At 42.0% G+C, this 16705-nt stretch overlaps 1 protein-coding gene across 1 annotated transcript in view; it reads right to left on the bottom strand.

The window, feature by feature from the left end:
* The window catches only part of CYFIP2 (cytoplasmic FMR1 interacting protein 2), a 137847-nt gene that overhangs the window by 56622 nt on the left and 64520 nt on the right, over positions 1-16705 (bottom strand). Inside the window, 5 exon segments of the mRNA XM_078150535.1 lie at positions 1764-1851; positions 4932-5131; positions 9185-9304; positions 13121-13229; positions 14554-14630. Of these exon segments, the coding sequence (XP_078006661.1) occupies positions 1764-1851; positions 4932-5131; positions 9185-9304; positions 13121-13229; positions 14554-14630 (594 nt within the window).

Genomic DNA, 16705 nt, shown 5'->3' with positions numbered 1-16705 from the left:
ATGATGGATGAGTGGTTCAAAAGAGACGTGCCAACAGAGCACAGCCAATTTCATGACATGTGCTTAAGTGATATTGTTTGATTTTTTTTCCTCCTTTATAAAAAAACCCCAAAAACTCCTTTTCTTCCTGTGCCAGGGAAGTCTCAGTTTAGGGTCTGGGTAAATGCCCAGGGATATAAATAGGTCGGCCCACTGTCAATGCTATACAAAGCCCCCAGGGCCTCTAGCACCCGGTGGCCTCTACATATTCTCAGCTCATCCACCCTATAATCTGGAAGGGGAGAAGGCAGAGGTGGGGTGTAGAGTCAGAGAATCTTTGAGGCAGAAGGTAATTCATAGATTACCTAGTCCAACCACCCCCCACCTCTCATTTTACATTGGAGGAAGTGAAGTCTTAGAGAGATTGTATGAATTTAGTCAGTGTGTGTAGTGGAAAGAGGACTGGTCTTAGATTTAAAAAAAATTTGAGTCTGAGTTCCAGCTCATATGTGGCCATAGACAAGTCAATTAAACCCAGTGGTCCTCATCTCCTCCTTTATAAAATGACGACAGTAACATTTGTACTAGAGAGGAAGTGTGGCATTCTGGACAGAGAGCTGGCCTGGGTGGCAGGAAGACCTGAATTCAAGTCCCACCCTGGACCCATACTGGCTATATGACCCTAGGCAAGTCATTTGAACTCTAAATGTTCCAGGAGATTTTTTTTTCTCAAACTAAAAGTTGTGGAACAGTTGTTGATCCTGGTGGAAGTTCTTCCTGAGGAGCACCCTGTGCCAATGAAATTATAGATTTAGTCAAGAACAAAACCAAAGAGAAATCTGTGTACTCTCCACTTCACAAGGGTGCTGAGAAGAAAGGACTTAATAAGCTTTTAAGAATGAGACAAACATAGGTCATCGCTGTTGCCCAAGATCACACAATTTCTTTCTATTGTGGGTTGTTTCTATGGACCCTGAGTCCCAAGCCAGATGCTTGAGAAGGATCTTGATGTTAATAGTGGCAGATTTCTGTTGAACTGGAAAAAAATTATTCTTGAATTTTGGTGGGATTTATTGTAATTATAATCTCCTTAATAATTGAAATCTTCAGCTCTTTTGTTTCTCCTGTTACAAAGTCCCTTGACAAGAAACTGCCTCCCCATGTAAGCTCCAAGTATCAGTGAATGGTTGTGGCTGGTGGTCCAAAAAGGAGCATGAGGGCTTAAGTTAGATCCATGCATGTGAATATAAATAGGAGGAAAGGAAGAGGAGAACCATCTTGGAGCCTGGGCTGCACCAGTGTGAGATGAGAGCCTAAGATGTGGTCCTTAAGGCTGAAGCCAATGAGCAAAGATAGATATACCTTATGTCCCTACTATCCATTCCCTTCCCTCCACTCCACTGCCATGCCATCACCCAGCAGTCATAGGATCATATGAGCACCCTGTAATTAGTAAAACAAGAAGGAATCACGATGGGGCAACCAAGCTCAGAGAGAGTCGTTGTACACCCTCTTCCCATCCCCAAGCCCTCCCTGATAGTACGTGACAAGTATATAATAAAATACCATGTCTTTACATTGCCACGCATGATCCAGATTTTCAGCCTGACTAAAGCTGATTTTAAAAAGACTCTAGTATCCTTATTTCTCTTTGAAGTCCTTTTATCTCTAAGCCTTATGCCTGATTTAGCTCCTAGCTTGGAAGACACTTCCCTTCATGTGATCTGCTGATGTGGGTTATCCTACTGACAGTTTTATAAGGAGTGTGCTGATATATCACTGACCTTGGACCCATAGAGGTAGTATGGCTGAACGTTGGCAGGTTTGTCCCTCTGTGGTTCCTGGGTGAAGGGAATGGCTGTTCGGACAAAGCTGACAGAGGAGAAGAGAGGGACCAAGAGTTAGATAGAGTTAGATGTGTTCTGAAATCCCAACACAGGGAATGTGCTGCAACAAAGCCCTTTCTGAACAGAATGAAGAGAATAGGTTTGGACCATCGTATCATGTGCTATCATATTCAATCAATGTTTATTAACCACCTAGTCTGTGTGTATGTGGCAAAGCTCAGGGATGGATGGTATAGGTCCCTTTTCCACTTTTCTTTTTTGAAGACTGAAAGGGTCATGTGGCCATAGAAAACTGAGATGGGTTTGCAGAGCTGGCTATCTGCTTAGGGAGCTGTATGCTTATCAAGGTCAAGTAAATTGAGAGGAGGGTTAGGGTCCAAGAAATCCCATGTTTGGGTCCAAAGTGGAGAGTACTCTGTTAGAATCAGCAAAAAAAAAATACCACCCTAAAATAGCAACAGTCATGATTATCAAGCACCTGCCTTTCAAGGTTCTCCTTTTCCTCAGACATTCTCTCATTAAGGTATTATTATCTCCCTTCACAGACGGGAAAACTACAGCCTGAAATAAGTGATGGATTTGCCTGTATGCAATCAGCAACTCAGAGGGAGAGACAGGGCCTGAATCTCTAGCCCTTTATCACCATTTCCTTATGTTCCACCTACATACATGTGTATGCACACACAGGTGTCCATTTGTAAACACACACATATGTGACTGTGTATATAGAGGTAAATAATTAGACTAGGGACTTGACTTGTGATTTCCTATGTATACAGAACTCCCTAGTAAGGAAGGGTACCTTACATGTGCATGTTGGCACTTTCAGCTTAAAGTCTTAGATACCTAGTACAGCAGTGTCAAACTCATATAGAAATAGGGCCATTTTAACCATGCATATGGATCTCTGCCCATTCACATGGACACAGAAAACCACATATTAACATTTTGTTTATTGTTTGGTCACGTGTCTGACTCTTCCTGACCCCTTTTCAGGTTTTGTTGGCAAAAATACTGGAGTGATTTGCCATTTCCTTCTCCAGATCATTTTATAGATGAGGAAACTGAGATAAACAGTGTTAAATGACTTGCCCAGGGTCTCACAGCTAGTACCAGGCCTGGTGTTCTATCCACTGCGCCACCCAGATGCCCCATATCAACATTATCTATGCTTTACTGTCTTTTTGCTTATTTTGTTAAGTATTTTCCAATTGCATTTTCACCTGATTTAGGCTCTACTAGGGAGTATTTCTGGCTATAATCGGGCTGCATGTTTGACACTGCTAGCCTAAAGAACTGAAATCTGCCCAGGGTCACAGAAAATGTCAGAGGCAGGACCTGAACCCAAGTCTTCCTGGCTTCAAGGCTGGCTTTCTAGATATTACACAATGTTGCTTCTCTTCCCCCTTTTTACATAAGGAAATGAAGACCCAGAGAGGGGAGGTGACTTGTATAGTCAAACAGCTAATAAATGGCAGAGAATAGATTCTAATTCAAGTTGTCTGACCATTCTAATATGTCAAGCTGTCTCTCTAAATTTGTTTTTCCAGGATACAAGGAGGATAGAATCTCAAGGGAATTAAACACCCGTTCTGACATGTGTATTCTGTTGTGTCTGTGTATAAAAAGGTGGGCCTATGGGCATCTTATGAATGAAATCTGGATGTATCTACGAATATACACATTTCTGCACATTCAAGTTCCCTGAGTATCACGGTTATTTGTGATTTTTGTGATATTTGTGAACATGATTGATTCTCCACCTAGAATGCAAGTTCTTAGAGAACAAGGGGTCATGTCTTGTACCCTCCTTTGTGTGTAGAGCATGCAGCTAGGATTTAACTCCACCACTCCCTTGCATGGTATGACTTGGTCAAATCTGTTAACCTCTCAAAGCCTTAATTTCATTATACCTATAATATACAGGTAATAATAACAGTACTTACACTACCAACCCCATAGGATCATAGTGAGGAAAAGCACTACAGAAACATGAGTTCTGGTATCCCCTACAATACTAGGCAGGTACAATGCCATATACGTGGTAGGTCCTTGAGGAATGTTTGTTGACTGATTGCAGTTATAAACAGGCATATTGGGATATGCATATATATATTCATGAACATGAGTACTATACAGCTGTGTATTTGCATGGGTCCTCTATGTGTTATGTCCCCCAGTTAGAATGTGAGCTTCTGGTGAGCAAGGTCTATTTGTTCTTCTAATTGTATCCCTACTGCTGTCCTTGGCACTTCGTAAGCACTCAATAAATGCTATTTCATTCATTCATTCATGTAAATTCTGCTTGATGTTCAAGGCCCTTCACAGCCTGGAACCTTCCGATTTTATCTCCTATTACATCCTTCGATGCACTGTATACACTGGCCAAGCAGGGCAACTAACTCTATGCTCCCCAGCAGGCAATCTTCACGCCTCTCTGTCTTTTCTCACGCTGTCCCCTATGCTAGGAATGCCCTTACAGATAGTACAGCAGATAGAGCACTGAGCCTTGAGTCAGAAAGACCTGAGTTCAAATCTGACCTCAGATATTTACTAGTTGTGTGACTCTGGGGAAGTCATTTCACCTCTGTTTGTCTTAGTAGCCTCAACTGTAAAATGAGGATAATAACAGCACCTACCTTGAAGGGTTGTTGTGGGGATCAAATGAGATAGTATTTGTAAAGAGCTTAGCACAATGCCTGGCACATAGTAGGTGCTTTATAAAAGCTTATTCTTGCCCCCTCCCTTCTTTTTCTTCCTTTGAAATCCAATCCAATGCCATCTCCTCTGGCATTATTTCCTGACCTCTCCAGCTGGTAATGACCCCTTCCCCTCAGTATTTTGTATTGTACCCCTGTTCATGCATCAATCATATAATATTGTCCATTATCACCTATGTTGTTGTTTTAGTCCCCTACTAGACTTTAACTGCTAAAGGGTAAAGACCATACCTTACCTAACTCTGGATCTCCCGTAGTGCCTATATGGTGCTTTGCACACAGCAGGTGCTTAACATTCATTGTAGACACATTCGCTATGCATGCACATCTGCCCTAGAAGCAAAACCCCACAGCTTCTCTCTACCCTTCACAGAAACCTTCTTACCGGTTAGTGGATCCATTGTAGCAGTAGTTAGGGAGGAAGTCAAAGTTCAGCTCCCAGAACACATGGAGGGTGATGCGGCCATAAGGGGCAGAAACATTGTGATTGGCTTCCCGGAACATGGCGTCAAAGCTGTCCAGGGTCATGTGCTTACACAGTAGCCGATGGGTTAGACGGTTGATCTCCAAAAGCCATTCAAGCTCCTGTCCAGGGAAAGAAGGCACAGTTGGCTTTTTGAGCCTTGACTGACCTCTAGGATTTTGATGAGGGGACAGTCACAAAATGATGCATATGGAAATTCTTTGGAAAGTCAAAACTGCCAAGGCAATGTAAGGGATTAAGGGACTTGATAAGACACAAGAGAAATTGATGCAGCAGGAATTTAAAAACATACACAGAGCTACTAGTGCTGTAGGTCTGATCACATCCCCTGCTTCCTCAATAAATTCCAGTGGTCAGTTCCCTTCTACCTCCAGGATGCAGTATGAAGCCCTTTGTTCGGCATTTCAAGCTCTTTTCAGCCTGGACCCTTTCAGTTTCCTTACACTTCAGCCCCCTCCACGTAATCTGCAATCCAGCCGTACTTGCCTCCTGGCTGGTCTTTACACACAGCACCTCATTCCTCTTCTCTGCACCTTTGCATTCTCTCATTCTCTCTCTGTGTCTCTTTCTCTCTCCTCTCCTTCTCTCTACCTCTGTCTCTCTCCCTTCTCTTTGTCACTGTCTCTCCCTCTCTGTCTCTCTCATCTCTGTCTCCCTCCCTCCCTCTTACCTTCCCACCATCTCTCTCTCTTTCCTCTCTGTCCCTCTCCCTCTCTGTCTCTCTCCCTTCTCTGTCTCTCCCTCCCTCTCTTCTCTCCCTCTCTCCCTTCTCTCTGTCTCTCCCCCTCTTTCTCCCTATCTGTCTCTCTTCCCCCCCTTCTCTCTTGCCTCTTAGAATTCTTGTCTTTCTTAAAAACTCAGCTCAAACATTTCCTTCTTCAGGAAATCTTCCCTATTTATTCCAGCCTTCTTCTCTAAGGTTACTGCCCTTCTACTCTTTATGTACCTAATCTCTATATCTACATCTATATACACATCTAATGATTTATATATTGTCTCCCTCCATTAGAGTGTAGATTCCTTGAAGGCAGGGACCATTTTTGCCTCGTTTATACCTTCATGGCTTATCACAATGTCTAGCATACAGTAAGTGTTTAATAAATGTTGGGTGATTGATTAGTGACTAGTCCTTGACATGTATTATCTCCTTTAATTCTATGGATAACGTTGTGACACAGTTTGGTGGTTCAGTGGATAGAGTGCTGGGCCTGGAGTCAAGAAGAGGTGAGTTCACATTTGGACTCAGACCCTCACTACTTGTGAGACTCTGGGCAGATCACTTAACCTTTGTTTGCTTCAGTTTCCTCTGCTATAAAATGGGGATAATAATAATACCTACCTCACAGGGCTGTTGTGAGGATCAGAGATAATATTTGCAAAGCATTTAACAACGTGCTGTTAATGCCTGGTTAATTATATAAATGCTTATTCCCTTCCTTGACATTTACTATCTCCTTTAGCTCTGTTAAGTAACTCTGTGAGGTAAGTGGTGTCTTTTAGTTGTTTCAGTTACGTCTGACTCTTTGTGATCCTGTTTGGGTTTTTTTTTTTGGGAAAAATACTAAAGTGGTTTGTCATTGCTTTCTCTGGATTATTTTTACAAACAAGGAAACTGAGGCAAACAGAGTTAAATGACTTGCCCGGAGTCACACAGCTAATAAGTGTCTGAGGCCAGATTTGAACTCAGGAAGATTTCAGGCCCAGGACTCTCCACTCTGCCACCTAGCTGCCTCATGAAGTAGGTACTACAAGGAACTGGTACAGATTTGAGATTTCATCAGTGGAGGGAAATCTCACCATAGAAACTCCCTCCACCAATAAAGATCTTGTCTGATCCTTACAACAACCCTGGGAGGTAGATGCAATTATTAGCCCCATTTGACAGATGAGGAAACCGAGGCAAACAGAGGTCAAGTGACTTGTTCAGAATCACATAGCTATTAAATGTCTGAGGCTGCATTTGAACTCAAGTCTTCCTAATTACAGTCCAGCACTCTATCCATTGTGTCATGTAGCTGCCTGTGTGTCTGAAGGGCTACCACGTGCATGGTCCCAGAGGTTAAACTAGGAACAGGATAGAAGTTAAAGATGTAGGCTCAATATATAGGAAAGTTTCCTAAAAACCAGAGCTATCCCAAAGTGAAAAGTGCTTCCCTAGGAAGTAATGAGCTCCCTTTCCTAAGAGTTCTTGAAGGAAAGTCTGGATGTACACTCATTGAATATGTTATAGAGGGAATTACTGCTCAGGTACCATTGGACTACATGGCTTCAGAGAGTCCTTCTAGCTCCAGGATTCTGGGAGGTTCAGTCAGATGGTCTCTAAAGTCTATTCCCGCAAAAAAGATTGACTCAAAAACCTATTAAACCCCTCTGGTGTTGAGAGCACTGTTCCCTGTCCTGAGGAAGACTGTTTCTGCAGTCCAGTAGGAAGATATGAAATATAGCCATGTAACTATAATACAAAAGGAAACACGAAAAGTGCTTGAGATGCACAAACTAAGGGCTCTTTAAGGCCCAACGGGAGAAGACCAAGCACTGACTCTACCATTCTATTATTCCCAGCGCTCATTAGGTATCAGGTTTCTAAGGCAGAAAGCAATGAGGCAATTACCCTTGTTGGATAGTGGCTATGAGTACCAAAAGCTTCTCTCTCCTATTCAACATGAGCTAAGGCCACCCTGACCCAGCAAACAGAGCACTACCTTGGGGTTACTGTACTGGGTTTTCAGAAAAAGATGCTCTCTGGAGGCCATCTTTCTTTGCGTGATCAAAACCAGCCCCTTTTAAATTTACCAGCAAAGAGCACATTTTGCATTATGAGGAAAGAGGAGAGACCATTCTGTTCTCTGAGTTGGTCAAAGTGAACTCGTATGGAACACAAGCTAACGTCACACTTTTCTGATGTGGTGTGGGGCCACCAGAATGTGCCAAGTGACCGCTTTCATCGTGAAAAGCTGACAAAAATTCACCACAAAGAGAAAAACTTCCATTTCCCTCTCAGGTCCTATTGAAACAAAATGGTTCCCACAGCTCTCACTTTATGTTTGCCACCTAAGTCTATTTTAAATTCTGGGACACCTAGAATGTCAGAGCTGGAAAGGACCTTAGACACAGAATGTCGAGGCATCAAAGTAGAATGGAAATTGCACTCACTTTGGATGACCTGAATTCAAATTCCATTGCAGCCATTTACTACCTGTGTGATCTTGGGTGAATCAGTCACTTAACCTCCCTAGGCCTGTTTTGTCAGGCAAGCAGAGGTTTAAGTGACTTGCCCAGGGTCACACAGTTAGGAAGTGTCTGAGGCTGGATTTGAAGTCAGGTCTTTCTGACTTTAGGCACAGTGCTCTATCCACTGAGCCACCAACTGCCTCAAAATATAATTATGTAGCTGAAAGAGAACTTGACAGATTCATTTAGTGCAATCCTCTCATTTTAGAGATGTGGAAACTGACACTCAGAGGGCAGAGGATCTGCACAATGCCCTTCAATACTTGTGTCAGAGCCAAGAGCAGATATTGAGCCCTAGAGAGCTTTCACCCTGGTGCTCTTTCCTTTTAGTCACCCTCAGAGCAATGTTGAGAAGAGAGGGGTCCAGGATAGGGCAGTCATGTTTGTGTTTCATCCTCCAACTTTCCAGGGATACCTGTTCACCCATTTTGTTCTTAGCATCTGGGGGAATAAGCAGGTATGCCTGTGCGTCAGGAGCAGAACTCATTCCAGGAGAATGTCAAAGAGTTGGAAAAATGATTTCCTCTGTCTTTGTTTCCGAATAGAGAGCATAGGATCAGAGATTTAGAGCTGGAAGGGACTTTAGAAGCCACTGAGCGCAACCCTCTCTTTTCAAAAAGAGGAAACAGGAATAGAAAGGTTACATGATTTGCCCAACATCATACAGCCAGTCACTGTCTGAGGCAGGATTTGAATCCAGATCTTCTCTTCCTGACTCCAAGGCCAACATTCTATCTACTAATACCATGTTACCTCTCAATTTTGCTCTGTTGAGGATGGGGAAAAATAAGAGATCCATTTCTCTTCACAGGAAAGCCACTCTGTAAACTGTAACTAGTCACTTTCTTCTAGCTCCATGACCCAAAACTCAAGGGCCAGTTCTGAGTCTAGACTCTCAGAGTTTCCAGTCCCCATTCTCTTACCACAATAGAGGTGAGGTCCTCACTCTCAAAGCGGCTGATGGCTTGGTCTAAGGATTTATACATTGCAGCAGAGATGCGCTGGGTAATGAGCCTGTTTAGGTCGATTGACCTACCAAGCAGCTGTGGAGAAAGAGAGAAGTTATTTAACATTCATGCAGGCAGTGGAGGAAATGCCAACAGCAGGCTTGGGGCAGGGATTCTGGGCACTGACTCAGGTGCCTTTTTTCAACCTGTATCCTAAATTTAGCCTCTCTGTTTCTCCTGTACCTCCTCATTTTCCTTCCCCCGCCCCCATATCCCAACAAACCATCTCAGAGTAACTGCAAAGCAGCGAGTACCTTATGTATGACCTACTTCTACATAGCTACTGCTGTCATGGCACAGAGGTGTATTTTAGTGCCAGCGGTATGAAGGAAAGGTTTATTTCAGTAATGCAAAATATAGCAGAGGTGGAAATTTCCCCAGTGCATAGACATGGATATTATCGCACATGCCCTCTATAATAATAAACACTTCATTGGGAAAGTCTAGCATGCATCGATAGCATTTCATTATATGCCATTACCACCACCATCATTATTACTGCTACTTACATTTTTTATCCCTCTCTCCCCACAGGGAAAAAAATGTGCTGACAGTAATGGACTGCTTGTAGCAAATGAGCTGTATTGCATTCTCTTAGAGCCATCTTGTGGATCATTATGGCTGTTTCCAGAACTGAATTCAATGTATCAGCTTTTGGGAAAGTAGAATCACATCTAGTTCAACACATTCCACAACCATTTATTAAGCACTTCTCAGGTGTCAAGTGTCCAGGCAATGCTACAGAATATTGGGCTTGGATTCGGGGAAACCTGGGTTCAAATTTCGTCTCTGATACTTATTTGCCGTATGACCCTGGGCAAGTCACTTAACCCTCTCGTACCTTACACAACTCTTTAAGTCTTAAGCCATAGAGGCTGTGATCTGTGAGAGAGTTTCCAGATCAGAAATTCCCCACATTAATGAATTCACAGATGGCTCCAACCTACCTTTCCAGCCTTATTATACATTACTCCATTTCACACAATCTTTGGTATAACCAAACTGTCTGTTTTGTTGTTCCTAACACCTGAAACTCCATCTCTTGTCTCCACATCTTAGCATTAGCTATCCTCAATGCCTGGAATGCACTCCCTCACCTGCACCTCTAGTTTCCTTCAAAGTCCAGCTCAAGCCTTTCCTCCTCCCTGAGACCTTTTCTTACCCCTCAGCAGCACCTTCCCCCATTACCACGTACATATTCATTTATTTTTGTATGTGCTCTTTATAAACTTAGAGCTATTCAGGTTATCTCCTGTAGCAGAAGGAGGAGGGAAGTTCTGTTTATACCCAGTACCTAGCAGCACATAGTAGGCACTTAATACATGGTAGTTGATTGATTGACTGGCATACATGAGAGGTGCTGTGTTAAGCACACGGGCCACACAAAGATGAATGCTGAAGAAGGCTAAAGCTTTTTTTCAGGGTCTTTTGGACCCTGCAGTCTGTTGAAATGACAGGATGTTCATAGTTACAAAGACTTCTTCTCATATCCTTTTAATTTCTCTGAGGGATCAGTATTCATGGGATCAAAGATGTTGAGCTGAAAGGGATCTCAGAGTTCAAGCCCAGCTCCCTTACTTTACACATGAGGAAACGGAAGCTGGGAAAAGCAAAATGACCCACTCAAAGTTACCTAACAAGCAGAACCAGGATTCAAACCAGGTCCTCTCACTTCCAACACAGCTCTCTCTCTGTTACTACGTCATGGTGGTGGTTAGTACACACACACGCACACACACACACACACACACACACAAACGTATACTATAAGCATATAGCATATATATAAGTATACATATATGTGTGTGTATGTATATATATACATATATACATACATACACACACACACATACACACACATATATATGTATATATAAAATATATGCTCTTCTATAAATGATGGTGTGCTGGAGCCAGCTCTAGCTAGCTTATATCTGATTGCTCAGTTTTTACTGTGAGCATTTAAACTTTGGAAGTCAGCACATGCTACAAGTCAGGACTTGGTTTGTTGTTTTGTTGATTGTCTAGACTTAAGAAAGTGTTAATAATACAAATTAAAAACAAAAGTGTGTGCGCATACATTCCCCCACCCCCTTCCCGCCAAGGATCTGGCTGTATAACATTTCCTAGCACATCCCTATATTGCTCTGTAAACCTTGCCTGATTGAGCTCAACAGGGGTGCAGTAGAAGGGTCAGGGAATGAAGTCATCACCAGACTGGAGGCATCAGTGGCATCATCATGATCATGATCATGATCATGATAAGCTTTTATATAGCACTTTAAGGCTTCCAAAGTGCTTTGCATCCATTATCTATTTGAGCCTCACAATCCCCCTAATTATTGTATCCACCACCTCCTTTTGATCTTTGGGACCCTTGGAACTCAGCTTTTGTTGTGACATTACTTCTCTCCTCTCTCTGAGAAATCACTGGGCAAGGCAGGACTGTGCACAGACCGTATAATTAGCACGGCAAGCTAAGCGCTCCAGGGTCATTTAGCTGACAGCTTGTCACACAGTGGGGTCCCCAAAAGTAGGATATGAAGTCTCCATAGTCTATCTAGGTTCTGACTGCCCTAATCATATTAAAACCTTTCACTGGGGAAGTCTTCATACTGGGCTCCCAGAACTATTTCCTGGACATTAAGAATCAAATATGAGAATGTGGAATATAAATTTTTACCTCTGGATTATTTGGGTATCCTACACCTCAGAGACTCCCCCTCCATCCTTCAAAAGTTAAAGATCTGATCAAGGATGGAATCTCCCCCTTATAAATAGTAGACATGAGTAAGAGGAGAGGTACTTAAGTTTGTGTAGGTGATGAATGAAATGTTGATAATTTGACCAGTCAACAAACATTAATTAATGACTATGTGCAAAGAACTGGTAATGCAAAAACAAAAATGATACAGTTCTTTCTATCATTTAGTGAGGGGAGATGATGTTTACCTGTATAGGAAATAGCTACTAGACAGAGAGCAATTGATTTTGGGGGGTGGGTGCTAGTAGCTGGGGGGTTAGGAAAAGCTTCATGTAGAAGGTGGCCATTCAGCTGAGCTTTGAGGGAAACTAAAGAGTCTAAGAGATAAAGGTAAAGATAGAGTGCATTTTGGTGGGGGACACATAGAAAGGGCCACAGTGGATAGCAGCTTAGGGATGGTGGGGGATGTAGGAAAAAATGAATTATATAAAACCTACTATGTGCTAGCACTTTTATAAATATTAAGTGCTTTCATCAATACTATCTCATTTGATCCATACAACAACCCTGGGAGGTTGTTGTTTTATTGTTTTAGTTATGTCTGACTCTCTGTGACTCCATTTGGGGTTTTCTTGGCAAAGATACTGGAGGGGTTTGCTATTTCCTTCTCCAGCTCGTTTTATAGATGAGGAATCCTGGGAAGTAGGTGCTATTTTCTTCTTTTCACAGTTGAGAAAACTGAGGTATAGAGGTTAAAGTGACTTGCCCAGGGTCACATAGCTAGTAAATGTCTGAGGCTGGATTTGTATTTAGGTTTTACTGATTTCCTGACCAGTGATCTAACCATTGGGCAACCCGTGGCCTCTGTTGAGAGGGGAGATCTACAGCAGCCAATAGTATATGAGGTGGACTCTGGTTAGGAAGAGGAATCACTCAGGCTAGTTTTCATATATAGTGAGAGATACAATGTCTTATACATGAAATGCCATGGATGTTTTATATCCTTCAGTGCTCTAAGGCTGGGAGAAGTGGGGGCTGCTTTGGTTTCTTGACCCACCTTTAACAGATCACATGATTGCTTTGGCCCATCCACCCATCTCTTAAAGTGTTTTAGGGGTTCTTTGGCTATTGGTTCTCTCCTACCTTACCTGGACATGTCTCTGTTTCAGTAGAGTTTCATAGCGGTTAGACGGCGGATATGGAATAATGACTCCATAATTCTTGCATTCTGCTCTAAAACGTTTATCCAATAGTACACTGAATAGGGAAAAAAATTAATAAGACCAATAAACATAACCATCCTCAGATTTGTCAGTTATATGTGTTCAGAAGATCTATGTTATCAAAGAGTTTTCCTGAATGCTTTTCAGTGCTAATTTCTACCCTACGTGACAGAAAGTGGGGTGAGGAGTCAGTGTCTGCTTCGTGGTCACATCCTTTCCTCTCTTTTCATCATATATAGATAAACAAGTTTTAAAGAGATGTACTATATTCTTGAATGAGAATTTTGCAGGAAAATAAAATTTGGGTAAATGTAAGCATATGTCAAACCTGTCAGAGTAGTTCACCACCTAAAGTAGTGGTTCTCTAAGGGTGTATATAGCTGTGGCAGGAAATTTTGGATGTTCTACTATTGCACATAAGGGGAAATTTATAAATAATTTCATTTAACACAAATTTCACCAACTCAATTTTTATAGTATAATATTTCCAAAATAAACAAACTTGCCTATTTTACATTGTAACCTCAATACGCATCAGATTCTACAAAAATAGCTATTGTGCATGCCTGAGTGTCTTAATTCTCCTGTGATGTTGCCAACTCAAATGTCCTTAGGCCAGGACTCCTCACAGTACAGAACACTGTGTCATAAGCAAAAATGTCATGACCTTAAGTAATGTCACAAGGAATCCTCTTAAAATAAGAAAAATCATTTTATAATGCAAATAATCGCTTCCTAATTCATTTGATCTACAAATTCAGATTTTCTCAGATTAGGTTTTCTTAAAGTGGGCCATGACTATGCTTAAGGCCTTTCTGCTAAGCATACTGAGTCTGATGAGGAGTGACAGATTGGAGAAGGAGTCAGATATTCTCGTAATAGCGTGGGAACTAATTAGAATGACCTTCTGAATCTGGATTTAGGTCCTAATGGTGGGATCATGGATAACACGGCTTTCTTTTAGAGAGGCAGGAGACTGAACCCTTGGCAATTGATAGGGGACTATCAGTTTTTACCTTCTGATTATCTGGGTGTCCTTCACCTCAGACTCCTCTTAACCCTCTAAACTTAAAGGTCTGATTAGGGATGCAATTTCCCATTTACAAATGATCAGTATGGGTACAAAGAAAGTTATTTTGAATTTATGGAGGTGATGAAAAAATATAGTTTGATCAATCAACAAGTAAGTATTAGTTACTATGTGCCAGGCACTGTGCAAAGGGCTAGAGGAGCAAAGCCAAAAAACGATACAGCCCTTTCCATCAAGGACCTTACAGTTTAGCCGAGGGAGACGACTCGTCTCAGGGGAGTTTTTAGAGGCGACGTCACTCACCACTCCATCCAGGGGGTTCTCATACCTGCCAGCCATCGCTTTGTAGTAGGCAAAGATCTGATCCGCTAATTTATACACAAACTGATCGAAACACAGATTGACCTGATGAAGAAAAAGCAGAACGTATTACTGGCATCTCTTCATCATTATTTCTTGAATTTATGAAATGGAAAGAGAAACAACTTATGTGCTCATCAGTGCTAACTTGGCCCACAGTAAGAGCTGGGGTGGCAGAAGGATACTTCCCCTCTGATACATACTGGTTGTGTGATCCTGGGCAAGTCACTTCAATCTCTTTGAGCCTCAGTTTCCTCATCCGTAAAATGAGAATAGTAATATTTGCACTGTTTGCCTTACAGAGTTGTTGTGAAGAAAGCATTTTGTAAATATTAAAACGCTATGAAAACATGATGAATTAGCATTATTACTATTTTACAGGTGAAAGCCCAGGCCCTTCTTCTCTATGGACCTCCAGCTTGTCCTCAGAGAATGACAAAGTTGTTTAGTCAACAAACCACTGAACTCTTTCCAGAAGCAGGAGAACAAAGTCTTAAGTGCCTGCTATGTGCCATGGACTTGGGATGCAAAGACAAAAATGAAAAATTCTCTGCCTTCAAGAAGCTTTCATCGGGGGTGTAAACAAAAGGATCTGGGGGGGGAAGGGAGGGGCAACACCTCTTATAGATTTACCTTCTTACCCAGTAATGAATGGCATGGGACTCTCTCAATCCTAACCTCTTCCATCTATTGCTGCATTGGTGTGTTTCCATTTCCCATCTCACTTGGGATATGCTTTCCAATCTCTAGCACAGAACTGTTGGGGTGATTTTTTTTACCCCTCTGGCTTCTGAACTTTTTTTTCCCTTCATGTCTTTTGTTTTTACCAGTTTTCCACATTCTTTCAAAGAATCATAGGATCTCAGAATTGAAAAGACTCTTAGATCTCATCTTGTCTAAGTTGAACCTAAAAAATAATTCCCTCTATGATACTTCCTGACAAGTGATCTTCCACTTGAAAACCTCTGGTGATGGGGAATGCGTATCTTATGAGGTACCCCACTTCACTTAACATTAGGGCAGATCTGATCATTAGGAAGTTTTTCCTTCCATCTAGAAATCTCTCTGCAACTTCCCTTTGCTCTTTGGGGTGAAGTAAAACATGTCTAAATGTGTTTGTGTTCATCTTCCATGATAGCCCTTCAAATACTTGAAGAAAATCATCATGTCCAACCTACATCTTCTTTTCTCCAGGTTAAATATTCCCAGTGCCTTCAACCAGTCCTCATATGGTATGGTAAGTCTCTATGACACATTGTTTAGGCATTGATGGCTTAGAATAAGTGTAAATAGCAATTGTTTTCTATTCTGGCCAGAAACTCTGAGGGTCTTTCCTACCCAGATAGATTTCTTTGGGTTGGTAAATTGGGCCATTTTTGTCTCAATTCTTACCCAGCCCTTAGTCATTGAATGGGTCAGGCCTTGGACAAACTGAGACCTGGGAAAGATCTTAATTTAAAAAAAGCCACAGTCACCCAGTGCATCCTAGGTCATTGCCAGTTGTCCTGACCTTTGCCTTGCCACTGGACTTGATGACTCTGGGGGAGAGAGCTAGGCTCACTTTGTGCAGCGCTGTCTCATCCAAATCCAACTCATACTAAGTCAAGACATCATGTTCATGAGAATGAAGGATAAACAACAACAGCATATGGTATGGTCTATAGTCTCTTCATCAGCCTTAATGCCTCACTCTGAACACACTCCAGCTTGTCAATGTCTTTCCTAGAATGTGGTGTCCATGACGGAACACAAAGTTAAAACATTCTATCTCCTAATACACAGAGAAAACCTTCATTACACCACCACGTTCCAGTATGAATAAAGGTTCACATCAGACACAGAAGGTCAACCATTTAACAAAGGCGGGAGTTGTAAATGGCCTGGGGCTGGGGACATAAAAGAGATGTGGATAAGGATACCTCAGGGTACAAGAACAATTATACAGGAAACGGGTTATATTTAACTGTTCTATCCTGAATTCTTTTGTCCCCAGTTCCTCAGTTCTAGAAGACCCAATTCTTTGTTGAAACTTCATTATTTCTGACAGAACTTTTGTATCACTACAATTACCTATAAAACAGAGTAAGCCGAGAGGTAGGACATCCGTCTCCCTATTTCAC

Source organism: Phascolarctos cinereus, unplaced genomic scaffold (assembly GCF_003287225.1).
Source record: "Phascolarctos cinereus isolate Bilbo 61053 unplaced genomic scaffold, phaCin_HiC Scaffold_2;HRSCAF=192, whole genome shotgun sequence".
In the NCBI taxonomy this organism is placed as follows: Eukaryota; Metazoa; Chordata; class Mammalia; order Diprotodontia; family Phascolarctidae; genus Phascolarctos; species Phascolarctos cinereus.
This window is presented reverse-complemented; position numbering and strand designations above follow the sequence as displayed.